General features: G+C 43.9%; 1 protein-coding gene across 3 annotated transcripts in view; it reads right to left on the bottom strand.

Annotated features, from left to right (window-relative positions):
- The window catches only part of TMX4 (thioredoxin related transmembrane protein 4), a 54812-nt gene extending 38250 nt beyond the window's left edge, over positions 1 to 16562 (bottom strand). The window contains exons 1-2 of one of the 3 annotated variants that reach the window (XM_043544065.1): positions 16499 to 16562; positions 16298 to 16462 (exon numbers count right to left, since the gene is read on the bottom strand). In XM_043544065.1, coding sequence (XP_043400000.1) covers positions 16298 to 16462; positions 16499 to 16509 — 176 coding nt within the window. In that variant the 5' untranslated portion in view covers positions 16510 to 16562. Of the gene's footprint in view, positions 1 to 16297 lie in introns of all 3 variants that reach the window. The other 2 variants (XM_037896165.2, XM_037896164.2) reach the window with 2 other exon arrangements.
- Positions 16563 to 16895: the final 333 nt, after the last annotated feature.

The raw sequence follows: 16895 nt of genomic DNA, 5'->3' as shown, positions 1-16895 counted from the left end.
ACTGGATTAGGAAAAAAATCATGAAATCCCAACCAGTTTTCTATAAATCCATAGGGATTTTTTTAAGCTGTTTAAACAATTCACAAGTTTGAAAAGACCAGCTTTTCCAAATCCTTCACAATGCAGCATAAATAACTCCATTTACACACAAAATTGATTTTCATGGAAGCTGTAAAAAGTTACTGAAGCGAGGTGTATCTTCAAAAATTATGTCCTAAAGACAACATTCTACATCACCTTCATACATCTCAGGCCCTCCTCTAAATTACACTGACTCTAATTTGTTAAAAGAATAGGAGTACTTGTGGCACCTTAGAGACTAACAAATTTATTAGAGTATAAGCTTTCGTGGGCTACAGCCCACTTCATCGGATGCATAGAATGGAACATATAGTATATATGTAGATATATATATACACATACAGAGAAGGTGGAAGTTGCCATACAAACTGTAAGAGGCTAATTAGTTAAGATGAGCTATTATCAGTGGGAGAAAAGAAAAAAAAACTTGAGTGGTAATAATCAAGATGGCCCATTTAGACAGTTGACAAGAAGGTGTGAGGATACTTAACTTAGGTCATGTCTACACTGCGAAAGTACTCCGATTTTACAAAAGTCAATTTTTGGGAACAGATTTTATAAAGTTGAGTGCATGCGTCCACACTAAGCACATTAATTCAGCGGTGTGTGTCCACAGTACCCTGGCAAGTGTTGACATTCCGAGCGGTGCACTGTGGGTAGTTATCCCAGAGTTCCCGCAGTCCCCGCTGCCCTCTGGACTGAGCTCCCAATGCCTGATGGGGTCAAAAATTTGTTGCGGGTGGTTATGGGTAAATGTTGTCAGTCAACCGTCCCTCCCTCCGTGAAAGCAACAGCAGACAACCATTTCGTGTCCTTTTCCCTGGATTGCCCAAGCAGACGCCATAGCGCAGCAAGCATGGAGCCCGTTCAGCTCACCGCAGCAGTTATGACCATTGTAAACACCTCGTGCATTATCGTGCAGTTTATGCAGAACTAGCACCTGAAAAACCAGGCGAGGAGGCGACGGCAGTATGGTGATGAGGACATGAACACAGATTTCTCTAAAACCGCGATCCCCAGCAATTTGGAGATCATGGTGTTATTGGGGCAGGCTCATGCCGTGGAACGCCGATTCTGGGCCCGGGAAACAAGCACAGACTGGTGGGACCGCATAGTGTTGCAGGTTTGAGATGATTCCCAGTGGCTCCGAAACTTTTGCATGTGTAAGGGCACTTTCATGGAACTTTGTGACTTGCTTTCCCCTGCCCTGAAGCGCAGGAAGACCAAGATGAGAGCAGCCCTCACAGTTCACAAGCGAGTGGCAATACCCCTGTGGAATCTTGCAACGCCAGACAGCTACCAGTCAGTCGGGAATCAATTTGGAGTAGGCAAATCTATTGTGGGGGTTGCTGTGACGCAAATAGCCAACGCAATCATTGAGCTGCTGCTATCAAAGGTAGTGACTCTGGGAAACGTGCAGGTCATAGTGGATGGCTTTGCTGCAATGGGATTCCCTAACTGTGGTGGGGCGAAAGACGGAACACATATCCCTATCTTGGGACCGGACCACCAGGGCAGCCAGTACATAAACCGCAAGGGGTACTTTTCAATGGTGCCGCAAGCACTGGTGGATCACAAGGGACGTTTCACCCACATCAATGTGGGATGGCCGGGAAAGGTTCATGACGCTCGCGTCTTCAGGATCTCTGGTCTGTTTAAACGGCTGCAGGAAGGGATTTACTCCCCAGACCAGAAAATAACTGTTGGGGAAGTTGAAATGCCTAAAGTTATCCTTGGGGACCCAGCCTACGCCTTAATGCCCTGGCTCATGAAGCCGTACACAGGCAGCCTGGTCAGTAGTCAGGAGCTGTTCAACTATAGGCTGAGCAAGTGCAGAATGGTGGTAGAGAGTGCATTTGGACGTTTAAAGGGTCGCTGGCGCAGTTTACTGACTCGCTCAGACCTCAGCAAAACCAATATTCCCATTGTTATTGCTGCTTGCAGTGTGCTCCACAATCTCAGAGAGTAAGGGGGAGACGTTTATGGCGGGGTGGGAGGTTGATGCAAATCGCTTGGCCGCTGAATATGCACAGCCAGACACCGGGGCGGTTAGAAGAGCACAGTAGGAAGCGCTGCACATCAGAGAAGCTTTGAAAACCAGTTTCATGACTGGCCAGGGTACTGTGTGATCCTTCTGTTTGTTTCTCCTTGATGAAAACCCGCCCCTTGGTTGACTCTAAATTCCCTGTAAGCCACGCATCCGCTCCGCTTTGATCACAGCTTGCTTGCAAAGGAAATAAAGTCACTGTCATTTAAAAAACATGTATTCTGTATTAATTGATTATAAAAATAGGGAGACAACTCATAAGGTAGCCTGGGTGGGGTGTGGGAGGAGGGAAGGAAAAGGCCACTTTAAAACTTCTTGAATGGCAGCCTTCTGTTGCTTGGGCTGCCCACTGGGGTGGAGTGGTTGGGTGGAGATGTCCCTGGAGGATATCCGCTCCATCCCCAGACACGTCCTCAGGGCTACTTAATCATTAAAAAACGCTTGCTTTTATAACATGTATTATATTTTAAAAGGTACACTCACCAGAGGTCCCTTCTCTGGCTTCGTTAGGTTGGGAGGGTATTTCAGTCAAGGTGATAAAAAGACCCTGGCTGTCGGGGAGAACGGTGTGCTGTGTGCTCTCCTCAAGCTCGTCCTCCTCATCGGGACGCATTGCGCTTTGTTGCAAGGATAGGTTCCTGGGTTAGTGTTTTTGTTGTGTGGTTGCTGGAGAGTATTTGCTTCAGGTTGGGGGGCTGCCTGGGACTGGTCTGTCCTCGCTAAGAAATTTGTCTTATAGCTGCTTCAATGCCACTAATATCACAACTTGAGAGAATCTGATGGTATTTTAGAAATTAAAAGGGAAATTGTGATTGGAAATAAATTGTATTGCTTGTGATAATTAGAAATGGAAGCCTTAGCTTGAAAGCTAACCTAGTGGAATTATGAAGTAATGACATATGTATTAGACCATTTAAAAATACAAGAATATCACATATACCGAGAGGGAACAAACATTTAGAGATAATATTGTAGAAATGCATTTCCCAACAGAAAAGCAACAGATTTTTGTACTGAACTTTGTAAGTTACATTCCTCAAGAGAAAGCGCTTCTGACAAATAAAGCAGACAATATTAACAGGAAAAAATCCATAAAATAACTCTGTGCTCTATAAAGAAAAGAATAAATCACTTAAGGTACATTCAGAAACAGAGAGTAGTCAAAAAATACAAAAGACAAGAAGAAAAACTAATGAGAAAGCAGAAGGTGAGAGAGAAAGCCGCTGCAGACAGCTGATGTGAGAAAAGAAAAAGAAAAAGAAAGAGAAAGAGAAAAAGAAAGAAGTCCACAGGCCTACATCCAAGTGAGCAAAACTGGGATTTAAGAATACTCCTAAAGCATTCCATTTTCAGAATAGTAAGAGAATTAAGTATGTGCTATCCTTTTAGAATTCAAAGCTCCCTGTTTGCGGAGAGTTGAAAATGTAAAGTTTAAGAATTATGGGAAAGAAAAAAAATAAATGAGAAATGTTAAAGCAAAAGTATTTTATATTGATGTGAGAATAAAATGTAAGCAAAACCGTCTCTTATACTACAACCAGATTTATAGGAAAGGCCAAATGGGACTGTGTCACTGTAGGCTACATTAAATTGAAAACAATATTAAAAAGCTGGGCACAACTTTTAAAGTAATGTATGGAATAAAGGAGAGCTGTTTTATTGAGAGGTGGGTTTTGGGCAAGAACATGAAGTCTCCACTCCAACCACAAAGAAGAAAATATAAAATAAAACAGGCAACATATAAATATTTAGATGAAAAAATGGGAGAGGAAGATGAACTTAACACTGATTTCTGGAGCAGACTTATACAAGACTGTGTATATTACATAACAATATACTCTGCCCAAGATCTGCAAGTGGCATTGAGAACAATGGGAATTTCATTTACAACCAGATGACCCTTGTTCGCACATCAAGCTACATCTATTATACACATACCACTCAATACAATGTATAAACCCTGTAATATAAGCAATCCCACAGCCTTCTTTCTCATAGATGTCCAACATCCTATGTCACCTCATCTCTCATGTAGACCCTCATCCCATCAGGGATCTACATGGACAAACCCTCATTGTAGTAAATGTGGTTCCAGGAAGGCATAAATTCCCATTGACTCCAATGAGGGGCTACCTACATAACTTGCATGGGTTGATAGTAAACAAAGAAATAACATTCCATGACTGAAGTGGCAGCATGCTTTAACTGTTTCTTGGTTACAAATTTTATTAATGTTGAGATGGTGCACAGTGTGCTCTTGTATAGTAGTAAGTAATATATGTAGAATCGTAAAAAGAGAAAATGCCTTTTACAGGCTATAGGTGCCTTTAACACTAAAAACAAATTGCACAATATGACTGACCCAGCAGCCAAGCTTTCCTATGTATCAAAAATAATCAGAAGAGATTGAAAAAAACATCTTTCTTAGACACCATACCTTAGCTACTCCTCCCTCCTAACTCCCCAAAACTGAGAAAAGAGATTGGTTTTTCAGCATGCCCTGGAAGTCAATCATGGAATATTTCAGACAGGGACTTCACGCAATCGGCTGAGCCAGCAGTCCTCCCATCCTTTTAAAAGAAGGGGAATATAGCTGGAACCTTGCCATTCACCTCAGTTATGCTTTTTTTTTTTTATAGATATAAATGTGCTGATCTATCAAATGCTTTTAGGTGTAGCGTGGCTGTGTTCATGGTAAGTATTTACATTTATTTTATCCCCCATTGCAGATGAGGACAGAATTATTAAAGAGGAGATTATTACTACATTCCACAGTCTACTGTGCACCCGTCACAAGCATTATGAATGTGATGCTACCAAACATGTTAAGAACAATGGCAAGGGATCCTGAGTGAGGACCAGGCTTCGGAGAAGCCTCTGTCCCCACTGCTGCTGCTAACATAGACCTGCTAACACAAGTACATACGATGGCAGTCTTTCCCCTTCAGTGGGCTATAGGATTGCATATCCATATGTAGGCACTTCCACCAGGAGTTCCAAGAACAGTGAGAAAGAGCTCGAATAGCTGAAATTTTTTGGCGCTATTCAAAATTTTGAGACACCGCGACCCGCCTTTAACTTTCACTTCATATTTTTATGCACCTTAAGTTGACTGGTTGAGTCATCTCTTCACAAGCCACTCCCAGACACAGCCTTACAGACCTTAAACTACTACAGTCCAGTAGTGATCAGATGTCACAAGAATGCAGTGAAATTAAAGAATGTACAGAAAAAACGACGTAGTAAGTCCCAAAATACTCAAGAATTAAACTGGATGGGAAGTGGAGGAAAGGAGTACTAAGAATGTGCGTGCAGAATGGAGGTGAACGATGGAATGGAGAAGGACAAAAAACTATTTTTATTTTCTCCTATTTCCTGCTGTCTACACCTCTTCCTCTTTAAAAATGCAATGGTTTTAAATAAAAATTACAGAAAAGATGAGGCTCAGGGAAAGCAAAAACTGAGCTCTTGAAAGAATTTAGGTTTTAGTAAATTACATAACAGTGGGATGGGTAATAGATTAATAAAGAAACTAAAGCCAGCCTATGCCCCTACAACCTAATAATTGGACATATTGATAGGAGTTTTATAAACCCATCTGCACTACAAATGTGTTACCTGAGAAGATAATCACAAGATTTCCAATATTTACAAGATCAAAGAAGTTTTGTTGTTGTTGGTTTGGGGGGAGGGGGGGTGTTTAAATCAAAATGTCACAATCTGGTCATAAAATAGGATTCCCAGATAATGAAGTTTTTCATGCCTCCCAGTTATAAAAGTAAAGCTACAAAAGCCATCTGAAGAAATATGACAGATAACTGGTTTCCTGTGAGTCTATTAAGTTATAGGTAACCTCAAAATAACAGATTATTTTTTCCATTGATGCTAAAATAGAAAATAGTCAAAATATTTTACAAATGCAGTAGACAACATTTTTCAGATCTGTGCAACAAATGAGAGAGCCAACCAGGAGAGGAAAAAAACTCCATGAAATGCTTCGCACTAGAATTGTAGCTCACAACTCCTTAAATAGAATCTGCTCCTTTAGAACAGGTCAGTGTCACACTGACATCCATAGCTTGTTAATAGGGCCAAAAACACACATCCTAACACCATCGCAAACAGATATGGTTGAAGTATATTTATTTATATTTTTTAAAACTGCCTACTGAAGTTCATTGATGCAAGAGTATAGAATTGTTTTAGTTACTGAACAAATACACATTTACCATCTTGTTATAAAGGTAATGTTTCAAAATCTTATCTACAATACGCTGTTTGAAACAGAAAGGTGAAATCACTGAGGTCAAAGTTTCAAGTTTGGATGCCAAGTCACCTGAGACTATATGGACAGCTCTTCTCTACGGCCTGGTCTACACTCGGGTGGGGAACGATCTAAGTAATGCAACTTCAGCTACGTGAATAACATAGCTGAAATCGATGTACTTAGATCTACTTACCGCGCCCGTGTCTTCACTGCAGTAGGTCAACTGCTGACGCTCCCCCGTCAACTCCGCCTATACTTCTCACTCCGGTGGAGTACCGGAGTTGATGGGAGAGCGCTTAGCGGTCAGTTTATTGCGTCTTTGCTAGATGTGATAAATCAACCCCTGCTGGATCGATCGCTCCGGAGGCAAGTGTAGACATGCCCTATCATGCCTTTGAGACGAGTGCCAGAGCCAGGACAGCAGCAGGGAGAGAAAGCCAACTGATAAAAGGACATATCAGACAACCATGATTGTTGATTTTATTGTATCATCAAATTATTGTATTTTGCTGTTGAGCACATGGGGAATAAGATGGATTTTCACAGAACACAGGAATCGGCCATACTGGGCACCCCAGAATATAAAAGTAATTTCCTAGAGGCCAGCAAAACCACACACAAAGCACACAAATCCTCCTGTGTTTTTGCCCTTACTAAAAATAAAATTATAAATTGTTTTTATTTATACTGCAGTAGCACCCAAAAGCCAACGCAAGATTTGAGACCCAGTTGGGTTAAGCACTGTTCAGACACAGTAAGACCATCCACATGAATCTTAACAGCTTCAACCCTACTGTCTCTGCAGCCACTCTCAGTACAGCAGCTCCCAGCTGATACTGAGGTTATTTGTAGGGGTGGAAAAGGCCACTAGTGAAAACGAATCCTTAGACTGCTCTTCTCTGCCTCACATCCAAGCACATACCCAAAGAGAAACACACTGTAGACGGGACCAAATATGGCAACAAAACTAGCTTCAAAACAGTGAGTTAAACTTTATTAAAGCCATACTATTTGTTGTGCTAAATTTTACAGGTGGACAAATGGCCCAGGAAGCGGGGGAGGCAGAAGAATCTAATCTGAACAGTGATCCTATCAACAGTGGCAGTTGGGATCAGGACAGATATTTAACACATGTACATTTTACCGTAGAGTTCATCTTCCATTGCACCTATTGAGGCTCTGGGGATGGGCAGGCTCAAGCCAACCTACATCTAAAGCACCACCCTTCACCCCCCCCGCCCACAGCCTAAGGGGAGGAGCCACCAGACACAGACAAAAAAATGGAAAAACAGGGGCACAGGTTCAAAAGCAGGGATCCAGATGGGGACACTGAGCAGAGAACCCCAGACAGTGCCCACTGCTCCTTGAAGGCATCCAGGGAGCCAGTGAACGTGGCCCAGAGGAACTCTGCCTGGAGGTGTGACTTGAGGGAAGATCAGAAATAGACCCTGCACCTGCAGAGCCCTCAGCCCCCATCCAATTTCCTCCTACTGGTATGATGGATGACCACCATGGCCAGCACTAGGTGGTTGACGAGGAGGTCTTGCAACTTTGCGGGGCCACAGATAGGGTGTGCATAAATCAGGAGGTGTGGGAAAAGTGCAGCCAAAACTTAAGGAGGTGGTTTTGGAGGAGCTGGAAGAGGAGCTGCAACCTGGCACACCTGATATAAATGTACGCCAGTGTCTCCCTCTGACCACAGAACGGACAAGTGTGTGAACGACACCAAGGTGTGAACGACACCAAGTACACGCCCATGGTTACGGCTCCATGAAGGAGTCGCCAGGTACCATCCCCGGTGGCCATAGGACTAGGGCGGAATACAGACTGGCCCACTGGGGTTCCTCATCCCACTTGGGTGGTGAAAGTTCCCGCCATTTGGTGTCCGGGAGGGACATGAGGGTGAGGAGCATAATCATGTACAGCTGTTTCTTGGGCATGATTCGGTGACAGCCTGGCTGCAAGTCTCGCAGCCAGCTTCGGTGGTGCGTGAGGCAGGAGGGGCCGAGGGGGCTCACAGGGCAGAGGCCCGATGGTGAGGTCCCCTGAATCTTCCACTGCAGTGACTCCCTGCTATACACTCACTCATCCAGCTCAGTGACAAGGCTGAGGAGGCAGAATGTCCTTCCCGTCTGTCCTATCAAAATTGATGTGCCTTTTTACAGCACCAGGGGATCAGCTTTTTTTTTTTTTTTTTTTTTTTTTTTTTAGTTCAAATCCAAATCTGACAGGGCAGCCTAGGATCATATGCAAAAGATTTTCTCAGAGGAAGGGGAAGGAATACTCATCATCTGTGGCCTATTACCACCAGTAGAGTACCCTAATTTTGCCTAAAATTTGTCACTCTTTCAAGGCCCAGACTGACAGAGAGCCTCAAATATTTAGAAATGTATATTTAATATAATGATCTATTCTGGTTCTCCCCCTTTCAAGTGCTCTAGGTAAGAATATTTCACCTTGTTTTTAAAACTTAATGGTTTCAAAGGGAAAAAATCTCTATATTTACTTTCTCAGAGACTGCACTTAACAGTGGGCTGTCTGAAGCTTTATCCACTGAACAGCTGTGGATTGAAACCTGCAAGACTCACGCACTTCAAAGCCCAGAAGCAACTGTGTGAGTATATTTCTTCTACATTGGATCCTGGCAACAGTGTGAATCACGTAAGGAAGTTGCTGTCTTTATGAGATGTAATTAAATATAACGTGATGTAACACAAACAAAAAAAGATTCAGGAGTACAAAGAATGCAAGCAGAAGTCCAGCAACAGAGAGGGGGCTATCCAGTTTATTGCACTGAATGCGGCTTGTATGATTACCTGCCTTGTGGGCAGCTGGTGTATGTGTGCATTCGGTGCAAGGAGCTCATGGCCCTCAGACATCAAGTACAGATTCTTTACACTAGAGTGGCTGATCTGGATGAGCTAAGGGAGATAGAGAGCAGGTCTACACTGGAAGAGCTACATCCGATGTAGATGTGCCGCTGTAGTGCGCATCGTGAAGACGCTCTATGCCACTCTCGTGTTGGCATAATTACTCCACCACCGTGAGAGGCAGAAGCAATGCTGGCAGGAGAGTGTCTCTCACCGACATAGCACCGCTGTGGACAGCACTTAGGTCACTGTAATTTGCGCTGCTCGGGGGGGGGGGGGGGGGGGGGGGGGGGGGGGGGGGGGAGGAGGAGGGATGTCTTTTTCACACCCTGAGATCAACTTAAGAGATAGCATAGACCTGCCCAGAGATACATAAAAGAGACTTTCTGAGACAAGGAACATATGAAACCCCAAATCCATACTAGAGGAAGGTGAAGATAGAAAGTCAGGCCCTGTTGATCAGGAAGATAAATAAAGGCTTTTATGCTGTTATGAGAGCGAAATCATGGCCCATCAGATATCAATGGAAAAATTTTCATTGACTTCAATGGAGTCAGGATTTCACCTCAGAGATCTTATTATGCACAGGAACCTACCACTGTTTTCCACCAGCCCCAAATACTTTCCTGTCCAGCATCTCCACCTTCATATCCTAGCTTCCTTCCATCATTTTCTGCACCCTCTCCATTCCCCTAATACATTTTCCTCAGATTAGCCTCACGCTACAGTTCCTCTTTACATAAACCTACAGTCTATTCTTTCAGTAAACTCCACTCAGGGTATGTGTGTAAGACTTATTGTTTATTAACATGTCTGTTACAAAGTGTGGCATCATTTACAGTGAGGAAACCACATCTTAAACCTTTGAATATATGTCCAAAACAGAGAGAGATAAAAAGAATTGACAATCATGCTCTTAAAAACATTTCCTCCACTTTATAGCCAAATATGGTAAAATAATCCAGCATTTAACTTAAGCAGGAAATTGGTGACTAACGTCGCTAATATACCCACAGCAGCTACTATTGGCACGGTTTTTTTCATTTGTTTCCTTCCTCGTCTTTGCATTGCAAAAGCATTGCAAAGAGTACCACTTGGGTTAGGTTTCTTGAATGCACAACAGCACTAGCCTGGCATTCAAGGAGTTTCAGACTGATGAAACAGGGTTTTTTTTAACCTCCTTAAGTCATGCATTGTGAAGGGAGATGTATATTGCAAATACATAGTACACAAACCAAAACATCGGGAATGCAGGTAGTGTTATCACTGCTCTTCAGGAGTTATCTTAGGACCATTCAAATTTTGTTTTTACAACAGCTTCCTCAACACTCTGTGTTGGTTAATCCAGGACAGGCTGCATTCTCCAAGGAAATAAAAGATAAGTAGACTCACCAAGATTCTGCAGGAACAGAGACCTGATTTCTATGAGGAGGTGAGAAGAGAGTCACCTTTCACAAAACTCAGTAAGTCTCGAGTGCATTTAATCTGGCCAGTCAACAAAGATCCAGGAATTAACCTCTGTAACCCACTAACACCTATATCACAAAGGAGTACACTTTAAAATTGATATATTGATGCTTTTTGTTATGAGCAAAACAGAAATATGTGAGTTCCATCAATCTGTCCACTATAGCTGCAGAAGGCCCAGAGGGTATGCCTACACTGCAACTGAACAACCAGGGCTGGCCCATGCCAGCTGACTCCGACTTGCAGGGCCTGGGCTAAGGGGCTGTTTCACTGTGGTGTAGATATGGCTCAGGCTCAAGTCCAATCTCTGGGACCCTCCCACCTCATAGGGTCCTAGAGCCCGAGCTCCAGCCCAAGACTCTACAACGCAATTGGACAGCCCCTTAGTCCAAGCCCGGGCTAGACATGGGTTTTTAATTGCAGTGTAGACATACCCTAATTATGCTCAAACCCTCAACAGTAAACACTATCTCTAAATTCTATTGCTGTATAGACCGTTAGCACAATGGCTTACACTGTAGACTTGCCTACACTCTATATGGAGGACAAATAAGTGGTACTCGATATCTACAAACAGCATCCCCAAAGTAATAGGTATTCTTTTGCCCACAGGAGGTGAAGCACTTGTCTGGGCAGCACTTATGCCAGGCCAAAGCCCTTCCTCCTCTTCTGTTAGTTCTTTGACCATTACTCAGTAGCGTACACCATTAGTTCAACTGGGGCCTAGTCCAAAACAAATGCCCCACTGGGGCAGACTTCATGGCCAACAAACAGGTAACCCAGGCACTATCAGGCCGTTCAATCCACCACTAGACCTGGAATAGTGTTCAAGGCCTGGGCAGTTGTCAACAGTCACACTTGCACATAAATGTGTGAACTCAGGGACAACCTTCTGGCTCCCAAGTCATTCCTCCCACAAGTACAGGATACAGCGGTTCAAGTTGCCACAGACAACGTCAGCAATGTATTCATATAACACAAAAACAACAACAATAGAAACATAAAACCAAAAACAAAATATTTTCTCAGATATTGTTGAATATACAATTTCTACTCTGTAAGCTGAGAAAAAATAGAAGTCAATTAAAAAGCCTTTCCTATTTTGTTCATACTAGCCTCCTGCTATCACCATTTCTTGCAAATGTTGGATCTCACACACTTCAGCACACTCCTTTTCACCTTGATGCAAACAGAAGCCCCAAAAAAGCTATGATTTCTTTCAAAGATAGTTATCCTACATTTCATTGATAAAACGTTCTGCAGTATTTCCAGATCCTGCAACTTTGCCAGCTGTGAAGTTACAAAAAGCCATCCAAGAACTAATTTTTTTTATTGGCGTGTTTTGCAGTGATACACTGTACTGTTCTGGAAAAAGAACTTGACTCTTCACAGCTGGTATTGTGTAGAAAAAGTTAGAATTGAAATGCTGACATTCAAGATTTCTGTTTTCTATTTGCGGCTTATAAATGGTGTCAGTACTATGCCAATTAGTTTACACTATTCCCTAAGTATTTGCCATTGTATCATTTTGAACAAATGACAGCATTTTTCAGATATGCAGGTTGACATGGTCTAGACAGCAGCCCTTACTATACAACAGACAACTTACAGCCTTTAAATAGGGATCTCCAGTATAATCATGGTTGCCACAGAAGTGCTAAGAGAACTCATCATGTGTTAGTGTAGAAAGAAAACTCTGGACACACCAAAGGAGTTGGAGAAAATGCCAGGCCTCCCAAGCAGCTAGGATTTTTATGTCAAATACTGCAACAATTTCAGAGGAGTATATCGGACTAAATTCTGGATCAAGAGACTGGTAACTGGGTGGGAATCTCACCTCCAGGTCACCAGTTCAAATCCAGACAAAGTAAGCAATGACAAACAGTTGTCATCATTTAATAGCTGTTCTGTGAATACCAGTGGATCTCAGACTAGTTTCTAGTAGGAAGACGTCAAGACTCCTGATCACAAATCCAGCACCAGTGGATTCACTCTCACTTAAGAGAGGTGACCTCTTGAGGTCAAGCCAGAGGCACTTTAGGATATTCAAGGAAAGAGAGCACGGGGAAGCTTAAACAGATATTTCCTATTACATACAGTGTCTATGTATAAACATAATACAACTACCATAAGGGAAAAGAATTTAGGCAAGTCAAGTCCTGTCCCCCATACTCAGCTAGTGGTAAAACCTGGGCTGATAGGTTTCCCATGCTACCATCTCCACGAGTCACTAGTTCATTTATCTTCATCACGTCTAAGCAGAGTTAACACTACAGTTGTAGTGTGGAAAATATGGTTTTCAGATTCATGAAGTTAGTGGAAGGGCAAAAAAACATATTGCAGACATCAGTCCAGCAGAGGAGTTTGTTGCTAGTTAAAAAAAAATCAGGAGCTTTCATTTTTAAATTTAAAATACCATAGGAAGTATCTTAATTAAAAAGTCCCAGTGTCACATAATTCAGGTGATTTAGTTAAATTAAGCACCAGTTTTGAGAAGAGAGAATCTGACTGAAACAAGCTCTGAGATCTAACCAGCACTGAATTCTGACAAAATTAGCTCTTAAGGAATGAAAACCAACCTAATAATGTCCTTGCTCCACCACTTTTTGGTTTTAGACATTCGCCACCATCTTTGCATGCTCCCTTTCCCTCTGCCCCCCTTTTTTGGCAGGTTGTGTGTGGAGTGGGCGGCTGGTTGCTTAAAATATTTTCCATCTTACTTTTTATGGCCAAGAGAAAGTGAGGAGCCACTACCATTAACCACCCACTTGATTTTAGTATAAATTTATTATTCATACACAGGCTAGTGAATCTTCTTTCTTCATATAAAAACCTTAATTTATAAACCTTCACAGAAAGAGTCTAAAATTTGTGTTAACCCATTCAAGGTCTAAGTGAATGAAAAGCTTTGTTACATTATGCAAAACCCCTTCTATTTAAATCCTACATTTTAAGTCTAAACTAACAGATTGTCTCCAACTAATGAAATACTAAATGACTTATAGTTACTGAAAAAGGTACTAGGAAATCATTAATATATCAGTTGATTATCAGTGGCTCATAATATTTTTCATACGGCAGTAACAAGGCAAAACACTAACTACCAGATGACCTCAAATCTATTTTATTATTTTTCTTCTATTTATATCAGAAACTTTCCTTTCATTTTCATATCACAGTTTTGCACTTAAGATAGACAAGAATATACAATGAAAAATCAAGCCCAATCCTAAAAAACCTTATTCACAATAATGAGTCAGGGAATGTCTTTAAAGCAGGGCCTTCAAGATGGTCAGGCATAATATCTATTTTGACTACTTGCTGATATCACTAAGACTCCAATAGGCTTCTGAAATCTAAAATTCCTAGGTGGCCTAGACAGTCCCTCCCTCTAATCACCTCCCAATGCAGAGTGACTCAATCCCAGTAGAAGAACAACAAGGCAGAAACAAACCTAGGGAAATAGTCTAAAAACAAACATGAATGCAGCTTTCATAGACTCAATGCTAGTTTACATCCTAAATTTACCCTAGGATTTACTGAAGTTTAACACCCACCACCATCAACTTTGAGTCATGTTATTTAAACATGCACAGACTTTCTAGGAATAACGCATACAGAATTAGATCATCCAAACTAACTCATGGCTTCAGCCTAGGACTAAGCTCTTTATTCTCTGTTATGAAGAGCATTTTTTAGAAAACAAAATTTAGGAAACAAGTACACTTGATTGTTCCTCATAGTATCGTTGAAAAGGACACCACTAGTAGTTCTTAGCTTGTTTTTAACTGCTCGGATATTCAAGCTGTGAGAGCACTTTTACAGAAAGGCAGCAAACATGCCAAGATACAAATTGCACTTTACAGCACCCCTGCACGCAAAACCAGGGAAATATCATAATCCCTTCTAACGCTTGTTTTTAAAATGTTTTGCAGAAATACAAAATTGTTGTTTCTAAACAAATACAGCTGGGCTAGCCTATAAATTCAAAATATCTGTATTTCAGAAACTTGAATGGTCTGATATCCTGGGTGAAATCCTAGCATCATTTCAGTCAATGGGAGTTTTCCATTGACCTAAGTGAACTTCGCTCTATGTGTTAGTCTCTAAGGTGCCACAAGTACTCCTTTTCTTTTTGCAAATACAGACTAACATGGCTGTTACTCTGAAACCTGTCAACTTCCATAGAAGTCAATGGCAGAACTCCTATGGATGTCAATGGGAGAAGGAACAGGCTCATGAGGCATTTTTGGTGTGCTTCATATCTTCCAAAGACAAGGAGAATTGGACATACCCTGCTGGGAAGTAAGAAGGGAGGGGAACGGACTGTGTAGTTTTGAACTCATGCATAGTGCCACTGTATCCCAATTTTGCATTCCTTACTCCAACAGAACTCAATGGAAGCTTTGAGTGCAAAGAAGATGCAGGACACATGCTTAACTTTGCAAACACAAATAGTCTCACTGAAGTCCATGGGACTACTAACGTGCAGCAAATTAAGCATGTTCTTAAGTGTTTTTGGCCCTGATTATGCAAACGTTATTTAGTGGATTTCCCACTCCCTGTTGAGGACAGAGGTAACAGTAGATATTTGTCACAGGAAAATTTTTGCATGTTTATAACCTAGGGTTGATGGGAAGCAGTAGAAAAGAGTATAGGCCTGGTAAGACTGTCCACGAAAAGCAGCGGTAGTCACTTATTTTTTGTCAAGGTCCAAATTTCTAAGTCAAGGTCAAAACTCCAAAGAAAATAATAAACAACAAGTGGTAAATAAAAAGATTTTAGGGTCTGTTCAAAAGCATCTAGCAGTCCAGATTTGGCCCACCGGCTGCCTATTGACTACCTCTGATGTAAAGGATTTGCTGGATCAGGCCTGTATTTCAGAAGGTTGTTATCTAATCTGAAGAAACACACTGTATTTGGGGGGCGTTAGTTACTACACAAATGAACAAAAATAATGTTGTCCCAAGTAATGCAGTCGCTCTCTCCTTCTAAGATGGTACACGCAGGAAAAATATCACTCTAGGGATGGGAGAGCGAGTTATCTGGAGCACGACATTATTTCTTCTCCTGGCCCCCTACACTGTCCCTCCTCTGGATAGGTGTTTGGGCTGGAAGGATGCACAGTGTTGTCACCCCACCAGCCCACAGGAGTTTGGGGGGCAGGGGAGGGTACAGCATAGGCATCCCAGCACCGCGGGGTGACTGTGGCGGGGGAGACGAGACTGTGCATGGGGAGGACAGGCTGCCCCGGGGCGGGAGGACGGCACTCTCCGGGGGCGGCAGAAGCTGTGGAGAATAAGCAGTCCGGGGCAGGGGACAGACACGGGGGGGGAGCGGGGCGATGGAGAACGGACTGTCCGGGGGGCGGGGCGGGAGGGAAAGACGAGGGAGGACGCACTGTCCCGGGGGGGCGGGGGCGATGGAGAACGGACTGTCCCGGCGGAGGGAAAGACGATGGAGGACAGACTGTCCCGGGGGCGGCGGGAACGGACTGTCCCGGGGGCGGGCGGCGGATTACCCCGGGGGCGAGGTGCCGGCGGCGGCGGCGGGGCCGTTACTCACAATTGCACCATCCACTGGCCCTGCAGCACCAGGCTCCAGTTGGCGGCGCTCAGGACCCGCACGCGGCTCCGCGGCTCGCCGGGGCTGCCCACCTCGGAGGGGCGGGACGCGGCGGCGCTGGCGGCGGGGCCCAGCGCTAGCACCAGCCCGGCGGCCAGGAGCGCGGTCACCGCGGCGGCGCTGGGCCTGGGCTGCCGCGCGCCCGCCGCCATGTTCCCCGGCCCTGCCCAGCCGCTGGGGAGAGGCGCCGGAAGCGGCCCGGGGGCGGGGCCTCCCTCCGCGAGGGGGCGGGCCTCGCTGGCCGGGACGGCATGGGGGGCGGGGCCTGGGAGGACTGGGCGGGGCTTTCAGGGGGCGGGGCCTCGGAGGAGGGGGCGGGGCGTCACTCCGCCGGAGCGCAACGGAGGGGGCGGGGTCTATGGGGGGCGGAGCAGAGGCAGAAGCAGAAGGCGGGTGTTGGGGGGTGAGGCCTGCTGCAGCCCAGGTGTCTGGGGGCTCCCCCCCACCGTATGACAGGGCGGGGCTGTGAGCATGTGTTCACATGTGTGCACGAGTGCACTTGCCCATGGCTCCGCCTCCATTGGCTGGTGTGTGTGCA

The sequence above is a fragment of the Chelonia mydas genome, chromosome 3, assembly GCF_015237465.2.
Source record: "Chelonia mydas isolate rCheMyd1 chromosome 3, rCheMyd1.pri.v2, whole genome shotgun sequence".
NCBI lineage: Eukaryota > Metazoa > Chordata > Testudines > Cheloniidae > Chelonia > Chelonia mydas.
Note: the sequence above shows the minus strand (reverse complement) of the source record. Positions and strands in the feature narration are given on the sequence as shown.